Consider the following 9,910-nt stretch of genomic DNA (forward strand, 5'->3'; position numbering starts at 1 on the left):
GTGAACTAAACAAGGCCTTAGTATTTTACTTATAATAATAATAACACCAAGTTTTTTAAAAGAGCAACAACAACAACAACAACAACAACAATAATAATAATAATAATAATAATAATAATAATAATAATAACAAAAATAATAATAATCATAATAATAAAAATAATAATATTAATCAATAACATACAAAAAAAAAATTAAATGAAAAAAGCACATCATGGAGGATCCGGATTTTTCGGGCGGATGTGCCTTTTTAAAAAAAAAAAAAAAATTCTACGACTTACAGATTCTTCCGAAGATGCCTCCGGGATCGTCGTCGTCGTCGTTCATTGTCCAAAACCCGTCGCTAAACCTTGTTAATTTTTTTAAAATTTTTTTAATATTTTTCGTGGTGGGCTCGGAAATTTTAGGGCTCGCGATTTTTTAAATGCTAGTGGTGGGTCAAAGTGCTCGGGAATAATATTAAACTGCTCGGTATACTATATGACTATGTGGTGGAGCTTTATAAAGGTCAAATTAACACAAGGATAAAACGGTAATTTCACATTTATATAAGAGCGTCACTATGTAAATTAGGAGCGTTGAATCCAGTTCACTTCCAAATTTACGAGTTTAAATTAGTTGGAAGTCTTGTTGTAAGTTTGACACGGAGTATAATATAACCCAGAAAAATTAGAAATGTTGTTGAAACTTGTGCAGATGATGATAGCTTCTTCTTCATCATCTTCTTTCTTACTGGCAAATCGAATTAAATTTCCACAACCTAGATTTCCCATCATCTCATTGTCGAATTCTACATCCATTTTATCAACTTCGAAGATTCACTGTGTCAAATCGTTTCGGATGTCATCAACTCGGAGCGACTCAAATTTAACTGCTTCTTCCTCTTCTTCATCTTCCGATTCTTTGATTTCTTCGGTATATTCTCTATTTATCTAACTTTTTTTTTTTTATTTTTATTGAAAATTTGATATTTGTATTGTTTAAGTAAATGGGTTGAGTTCTTTTGTGTTATAATTGTGGATAATCTTGAATTTGTTGATTGGTATATTTTAGATATTGCATAATTTACATTACATTTTCTTGAGTTTATTTTGATTATTTTAACTTTGTTTTATTTTTTTCTTGTGATTAATTGTTGTGTGAGTGCAAATGGGAGTTGGGTTTGATTTAATTGTTCGATTTGTTGGAACTTTGCAAGATAAGTAGAAAATTATCTAGCATTAATTGATGTGTGGGGCTTGATTGGTTTGATTTAATGTTTTTTTACTACGTGAACCTGTAAATATGAAAATAGTTTGATGCTAATTGAGTAAGGCTTCCCTTTTTTTCGAGACATTATACAGAAATTGAACCTCATTTGGTTCTTCGAATAACAACTCAAGTATACTTCTTCTTATGTTGTAACCTGACTCATAGGAAGTATGTACTACTTCGTAGAGTGCGTTTAAGGTTTAAAGGAACAAAATTGTTGGCATTATTATATGGGTCATAATGCTGGGCATTTACATCTTGAATGATAGAATTAATGGTGTAAATTCAGACGTCTAGGATAAAATAATAAGAGAGATTTGAATATTTTGATTTGGTCATGTGAGATTGTGAGGCGCCAATGGGAATGGGAGGATAGTCGGATACACCAACAAGGAAGGTTGAGGGCTGCGAAAATATTATGGATGGTCAAAAGGGATAGATTCTTGATTAATGTCATGTCCCCTTTGTTTTGGGATTATGGCTTTGATTATGCTGTTGTTGCTATATGTGTTAGAAGACTCAAAGTGTTTAAGCCTGTTTCTGGCGCAGAAGTTTCAAGTGTATGTTAGTTAAGTGTTGCAAATTGAGACACTAGGTTGTGACTTGGTCGTGATGATCAATTGTGGGATTTATGCTTCTGACACTTTTGGTGATTGGGCATATGGATTGAATGTGGGCATACCTTGGGGAGTTTGGATATCTGAATTGTATTTTGGTTTACAGCTAGGAAATTTTGGTGTTGAAAAGGATGAAGAGTTGTTTTGTGTTAACTGGGGGCTAGGAAATCACTTTGGTATCATCTTAATTATTAAGGAATTCTGCAAGTTTTTGTGCTCAGTACAGGAGTCAAAGCATGGAATGAAGAAATTAGGATCGGTTGTTTAGTCAGTGTTAAGACTGCAGTCTAGGTCTCTAGGAGAGCTGGACTAGGTGAGGACCTGAGAATGGAAGTTGGATAAGAATGGAGATTGACAGGAACAAGACTTACTGGTTACTATGACTGTTATTAAGCACCAATGAAATCCATGGACTCAACTGGCTTGCATTATTGAAAGACAGTTGCTTCTAATGTAAGCAAGAAACAAACAATGGAGAAGAATATTTTTTTGCTAAAGATTTCTCGCTGCCAAATCCATGTCATCCCTGCAAATGTCGAATTTTCTCATTCAGATTGAGAAGTAGAGAATAGAGATTTTTTTTTTTTTTTTGGACAAGGAGAATACAGATTCTTAAGGCCTTACAGTTTGAATCTTCTTTAGAAACTGTAAGGCTTTTTTGTACATGATGGAGCTAGGCTTCGTATTGAATGAGGGCTCAAAATTGAAATTGTGGGAAGTTTGGAGGCTCCCTGTGTATCCCCTGAACTACTTATGAGATAGCCATAATTTTTCCATTTTATTATTTGCAGCTAAGTATGTCTAGAGTCACATGATGTTAGCTGATGTGACTTTTGTTAGGTGTCCCAGGTTTTCTAGCAGAACTTCAAGCCAGGATGCTTCTGAGTTGCGACTTGTGGTATTTAACAAGTATCGGCATATGAGAATAGGTACTGCTTGGCCATTAAATCTATATTGGGAGGAGGAGGACTGGAGGAATATATTAGATGGGGTCATAGGTTTAGGCCATGAGAGAGTGGAAGTATATTAGAATTGCTGGAGCGAAAAATTGGAGAAAGAAAAACAGGACATTGACATTTTTACTGTATGTTCCTTCAGTATAAAAGATTCTTTGTTTTTAGTAGCCGGGAGCTGGAAGGGGGTGTCCTGGCATGGTGCAGATAATTATGGTTAGACATTAGGCACCATTGCTACTAGTCTGTTACACTCTTTTTCTTTATCATTCTCTTAATGCTCTTTTCCCCTGTTTGAATAATTGTCACATTTTTCTAATCTGAGTCACCACTCACCACTGAGTTTAATGGCTTAAGGTGATGTGTCTCTTTTCCAGTTAGGAGATGGAACTTTACTGTCTTTTAACTATTATATGTAGTCTCTGTTATCATTGCTTTTAGTTACTTAATATATTCATTGCATTTGTATTTGAGTTAAAGACAGCTATTAAAAGATATTTTATATTCCTTCTCCAATTTTCCATCTCATCAATATTTCTCTTTCCATTCTGAGTGTCTGGAACATCCTTAGTTTCTCTTTCTTATCTCTATCAAAGTATCAAATCTATTTCCAATTACATGATAGAAGGTATACAGTGATTCAAATTAGTATCCCTTAATTTGATTAATAGTTTTGGATATTGTAATTTTTAAATGGAAATGATTTTGTTCTTTAACAGGTAATCATGGTTGTAATCCTACTGGTAAAAAATTTGTGCTATCTACTTAACTTTGACACAGAGATATTTGAGTTGTATTTTACACCATTCCAATGTAATGCGTTTTGATTGTCCAGGTTAATAAATTTCTACGAGAGTTGCTAATTATTTTTCTTTTTCCCGTGACTTCCATAGTTTATTTGTTCTATTTTGTGTGATTAAATCTCCGAGTTATTCTATGCTGAAGTTAAACATTTCATAGCAAGGATCTTTTGCATTTCCTATGCTAGTTTTTCTTTTAACTTATTCAGTTCACTTTTCTCGAAGCTCTGCTTCTGCTATTGAAATCCTGTGGGGAATCATGGATTGAAGATATGAAGTCATTTGCTATTACTTCATATGTCCCCTTACCATGTTTTTTTTTTTTTTCCATTTGTTTATGTAGGGAAATGTTCGTAAAGTCAATTTCTGTCAATGGTGTGGAGGCTCAACAAAGCATGATATACCTGATGGGGATGAGAAGATGAGAGCAATTTGCACCGTTTGTGGAAAAATTGACTATCAGAATCCTAAAATGGTAATTGTTCATGTTTCGATAATAGTAAATCAAGAGAACTATAATATGACAAAAAAAAAAAAATTGCCATGATAGGAGATGTCATGCTTTCTATTTTAAATTGTTGGAAGGGCAACTTATCTAATTGAAAATGTGGCTAATTTTGTCATTATTTTATTTTAAACTGAGCTGGGATAAAAGGTACTAAAGTTTCTGTAAAAAAAATTTCAAGTGAAACCATCTTTATATTTCAAGAGGCAAGAAATATACTTTAAAATAAAGAATGGCACACCCACTTCCCTTCTCTTATACCTTCTCTCTTCCCCCATGCACAATGTAGCCGACACAGATAATCCCCTCTTCTTGCTCTCTCCACCCCTATTCACAAGGTATTGATGAGCTATGCCAGTTCCATATTAAAGACTTGATAGCAATAAACTCTGTATTTTGAAATTTCCCAAAATATAACCAAACTTTCTTTACAAACCTCTTATATTAGGAGAAGCTTTAGACGTCATCTTTAGCTTGCCCAAACAATTTGCGTATTGGTGAGTCAGACTTATAGATATAATGCATATAAAGGAAGGCATAGCTTTGCTATAATTTGATCTTTAAGCATTTAAAATGATTTGGATCTAATCATCTAATGAACTTAAGTACTTAACACCGCTTGCTCTGTTCACTTTTAGAAGATTCCAGTGTTCCAACTTTCAAATAATGTTTCCAATATTGATGATGGTACTAATTGCTCATTACAGAAGCTTACTCTCATAGGGTTGTGTCACGGTTCATGATTATTTTTATATGGGTCAAACTAGCTATATTGGCATGTATTAGTAACATTGGCTACATGCTGCCCATTTTGGTGGATAAGTAATGATCTTATATGATCCAGGAAAAACTGATACTTATCAATGTATCTGTCGCATCATCTCTGATGAAGCTTTGGGTTTTGCTGAAATAATTTAAATTTGAGAATTTTCAGAGGAGATTATTGTGTTAAGTTTGAAAATGATGTATGTTAATATCTATGGCTACATGTGAAATGTTTATGGCTCAATATTTTTTTATTTCTATAAGGTTTACTTGCATTTTGGATGATTCATTTTTGTTGAAACTGTTGGTGAAAGATGTCATATCACAAGCTTCTAGATACTTGTTGGATAAGGCTCCTGACTAGGGGGGCTGGGGTGGTGTCACAGTGCATATAACAGCTAAAGCTGAACGTTTGGTGTTGGTTTCTCATCTGGAGTGATAGTAACTAGTAACCTGTGTGCTTCATTGATAATGTGTTATCATATGGCTTATATCAGTTAACAATTTGTTATAGGTTGTAGGGTGCCTCATTGAGCATGAGAATAAGATCCTACTTTGCAAGCGGAATATTCAACCTTCTTATGGTCGGTGGTGAGTGTTTTAGAAGGGTTGTTTGGTTTTGAATATGAGAAGAACAAAATTATTCGTTCTTATTCCATTAAGCTTGCTTCCCGCTTATATTACCGCTTTTTTAGACCATTGGAAATTATCTACATAGGACTCTTCCTGCTGGTTTCATGGAAATGGGCGAGTCTGCTGCAGAAGGTGCTATTAGGGAGACCCAAGAAGAAGCGGGTGCTGAAGTTGAAGTTTTGTCACCATTTGCTCAATTAGACATTCCACTTATTGGTCAAGTAAGGAATTCTTCACTATATGAGTGTATAAGTGTCACTGTTATTGTTTGCCCTGTTCTTATAACAACTTTTCCTGCTACAGACCTACATCATATTTTTGGCCAAGCTGAAGAAGCCACATTTTTCTCCTGGTCCTGAATCAATTGAGTGCAAACTATTTGAACTTAGTGAAATACCTTTTGATTCTCTGGCATTTTCATCAATGCTTGTTACTCTTAAACTGGTATAGCAAGACTTGGCTGTTCCAATCATACTTCAGTTATTAAGATGTATATTCTTTTTGACTCGTGCCCTGGTTTCAGTACATAGAAGATATGAGAGCTGGCAAACCCAAGTTCCATTATGGTACAATTAATAAAAGGTAATTTCATAATTAGTTATCCCTTTTTTTTATTTTAAAAAAAAGTTTTTGGATGTGGAAAACTATGGTTTGATTTTGGAACATTTTTTTCATTCTTGTAGCACATAGTTTTTAGGTCAATCAGAGTTAGAATTTGAAACAGGGACTGATATTACAAATTCTTACAAGTTAAAGCGAGGAAATTTTACGAAGAACTACCATTTAAATGACGAGTTTTGAGAACAACTACCATTTAAAACTTTTTTTTTGAAAAAACTACCACAAAAACATAAAAAGTTTGAGTAGCACTACCTTGACAACTTTTCCAGCTAGAATCTCCGCACAGCTGGAGATTCTAGCTGGAAAAGTTGTCAAGGTAGTGCTACTCAAACTTTTTATGTTTTTGTGGTAGTTTTTTCAAAAAATAAAAAAAATTAATTGGTAGTTGTTCTCAAAACTCGTCATTTAAATGGTAGTTCTTCGCAAAATTTCCTAAAGGCAATGCAATATTCTGCATAAATGTATCTAATTGAAGTACTATGTTTGTGATTTAGCCTCTATACTTCCACAAACAAAAACATGACAGTAACAGGGAATATTATAATTATAGATATAAATTTGTACATTTATCTGACTTTTATATGGTATGCAATTTAATTTAATGCATGGTATAGGAAAGCTGGCCACCTTGCTACAGTGAATTAGCTACGTTTGGTTTTTTAGTTAATGGTTTTCTGTAACCAGGAATTTGAGGGTTTGGAGAAAGATGGGTTATTTTAAGCCATATAAATATTGCATGCTTGATGATGTATCATACCTTTGTGTGGTCTGTGATGGGTATTGATGCGTTGGAACTCGAAACCAGAGCTGTCAATGGTTGGATTGTGCAGTGATATATGTTTGCGAGCTTGTCTTAAAAATAATGGTTGGTTAGAAGTATGAACATAATTTAAGATACATTATCACTGTCTAATATCCAAGAAGTTCCCACCAGGTGTTCCAAGTCCATTTCTAGCTGAATCAAAAATTGCAGGGCCAGATGTATTATTCTGGATAAGGCCCAGTGTTTGCACCATGTACAATTCCCAACACCTAATCTTAGTTGAGAACCTCATGTTAATCTCATATTACAACCTAGATTATCATCTGCAACTATTTTTCATTTACTTTTTTTTTAAGGAAATAGTTTCCAAGTGCATAGCCTTTTAAAATGTGTTTATAAGAAAGCTTCTAACCTTGGTTATGTTGGCAGACCTGGAACCAGCCCTTCTGATATACATGCCTTCACTCTTGATTATCATCTAAAGTTGTGACATTAAGGTAAATGATCTGTGCATCTGTCAAGTGACTCAACTCTGTTAAATTGAATAGCAAGTTGGATCAGAATTTGTGCTTCATACATATTTTGTATAACACATTTTAATGCCAATCACTTCATTCGTGATGGTGTTGCAGTGATATCTGAAAATATGTGAAGCTCAAGTAGCCTGACTTGGCACTCATCTGGGATATATGTTTTAGTCATTTGGAGTGCTCAAGTCCTCCCTTTTCTTCATAGGCAAGTCTGTAATTAGATATTACATGTTTCGTCACAGCAAAGACAGATGTATGCTGCAGCTTAGTCATAAATTCTTTGGGAGAGATTACTGGTCAGCAATTCTGGCGTTCTGAATGATCTATGGCTAGGGTGCGATTCTTAGAATCTCTTGTTAAGTGTAGACTTCCCAAAGTTGTTTCAATCTTTTGTGATGCTGATAGATTGATGGAAATTGGATAGGTGTTCGTTTGGGATGCTAATTCATTCCCAAGTAAATTCTTCAATAGAACTGATACTGTCATCTTGTACTGTAAATATGTAATATATACCTTTGTGGGCTTTGACATTGTCTGTGATGATTCTGGTGGTTTGAATTTTATTTATTATTGATCAAGTCAGCATGGAAACAAAGTTTAGTTTTATAGCATTGGGCTAGTAACACTGCCAGTCAATTGATGGCTCCATTTAGCGGATAAGAAAATATTTTCTAATGAATTTGGGATAGATCTTAGATGTGACAAATTGCTCTCAAACACGGCTAAAGATCAATACAAGGCAACTTCCAATGTAGCGTTTTTATCTAGTGCCAATGGTCAGAAAGAGGCCGGAGATTGCATGTCAAAGAGACGAGTTAGGCAAGATGGGGTGGGGATAGAAACGCTTTGATGGTTGTTTTGTGAAGAATCTGAAAATAGTCTAAATTTAATTGGCTTTGGCTTTGTTTGTTTTAGGTTTGGTGAAGAATGGAATGGAGTGAGAAAGATGCAAAGAAAGAGACAATGAGACATCGATTGTATTGAGTTCATGTTAATGGCGGCATTGTGCGCTGCTTTTAAAAGCCACTAAACTCTAGAGAACAGTCAATAATCATTTAACATAAATGTGCTTTAGTTTTTTTTAATTGTTATCATATCCAACTAATTAAAATATTGAAGGAATTAACAAGGTTTGATACACCATAAAGCCCTATTTTTATCTTCTTTGTAAAAGTCTAATACAGAGTCCTCTAAATGTCATTTTGGTTAGGTGTGTCATCTATTAACTAGCTTTTGGACCTGTTCTATGCACGGGTTGTGCTTAAATTATTAGTTTTATATAAAACTTACAAATTGCTTGAATGAATTCATTTCATCGTCTTTTGACAGGTTATAACATTTTATGAATTAGTAGTAATAATTGTAGAAAAAATGGCTTAAAATTGTAAAATCAAATTAAATCTCTATTTGCATGATAGTTAACAATTTGTATAAGAAAAACTAAATACCAAACACTTATTATAATTTTACATTTTTACATCAAATATGAAGTTATGAAATTCCTCTTTACCAGTATATTTCTCTTATAGTGCGCTTAATATCTTGAATAAAAAGGCCCTATGACATGCAAGCAATGTTATCCTATGGAATTTTCATAGTATTCTTGCATGAAATTCTTCATTTTCTTATCAAATTCAAGTCTTCCTTCTTTGCCGCCTCAATATTTTCCTTTACAATCATCACCTTCATTGTTGTAGAAATTTTACATAGAATTTTGAGAGTTTTTTTTTTTTTTTTTTTTTTTTTTTGGGAGCTTAAGTGATGTGAAAAAAGTTTTATTGAAAATTTGTATTTATATTAAGAGATAGGTTAGGGAAAATAAGGGGTCAATGAATTGAATGATGAATGTGAATAAATTGAATTGAAAGATGGAGGGAGAAGAGAGGAAGGTTTAAGAAATTAAATTTGTTGAATTAAAATAGAGATTACAAAATTTAAAGAGTTATTGAGAAATAAAGGGGGAGATGAAGAGAATTTCTTTCAAAACATACGGAAAGAGGTTAAGGAAAGAGAAGAATTATAAAGAAAGGTGAAAGGAAAGGAAGACATGTGACAACTTTGGTTTGTGTTTTTATATACTAACTAATAATAAAGAATAGACTAAGTATAGATAACTCTTTTTTTTTATTATTATTATTTACTTTTAATAACCAAACCTCTTTAATAACATCATAATAATTTCTCCCACTTCATTCTATCCTTAGAGCATTAAAATTGGCGAGGATTAGTGTCCTCTTTGTCAACTTTTCAGCTCAAAAAGATATATAATGCTCTTTGATATTGAGAAGTGTGGAGGATCCTCAAAAAGGAAGAGGATGCTCTACAATCTTTAAATGGTGAAGAATTTTTACGCCTCGTACTTTTTGCTGAAGAAGATGAGTGGAAGTCCAAAAACAAAACGTTCTCATGGAGTTTGTCTTCACACAACAGTGGTTTATCAATTAGGAAAAAAAAAAACTCAAAAGTACTTGA

At 33.5% G+C, this 9,910-nt stretch overlaps 1 protein-coding gene across 1 annotated transcript; it reads left to right on the forward strand.

The window, feature by feature from the left end:
- Window positions 1-314: 314 nt before the first annotated feature.
- Window positions 315-8,046, forward strand: LOC110734505 (nudix hydrolase 23, chloroplastic-like). Its single transcript, XM_021914670.1, has 8 exons — window positions 315-915; window positions 3,965-4,096; window positions 5,406-5,482; window positions 5,610-5,745; window positions 5,828-5,968; window positions 6,048-6,106; window positions 7,338-7,405; window positions 7,541-8,046. Exons 1-7 carry the CDS (start codon window positions 676-678, stop codon window positions 7,396-7,398), a joined length of 846 nt encoding a protein of 281 aa, XP_021770362.1. The 5' UTR covers window positions 315-675; the 3' UTR covers window positions 7,399-7,405; window positions 7,541-8,046.
- The last annotated feature ends 1,864 nt before the right edge of the window (window positions 8,047-9,910 follow it).

The sequence above is a fragment of the Chenopodium quinoa genome, unplaced genomic scaffold (genome assembly GCF_001683475.1).
Source record: "Chenopodium quinoa cultivar QQ74 unplaced genomic scaffold, ASM168347v1, whole genome shotgun sequence".
Lineage (NCBI taxonomy): Eukaryota > Viridiplantae > Streptophyta > Magnoliopsida > Caryophyllales > Amaranthaceae > Chenopodium > Chenopodium quinoa.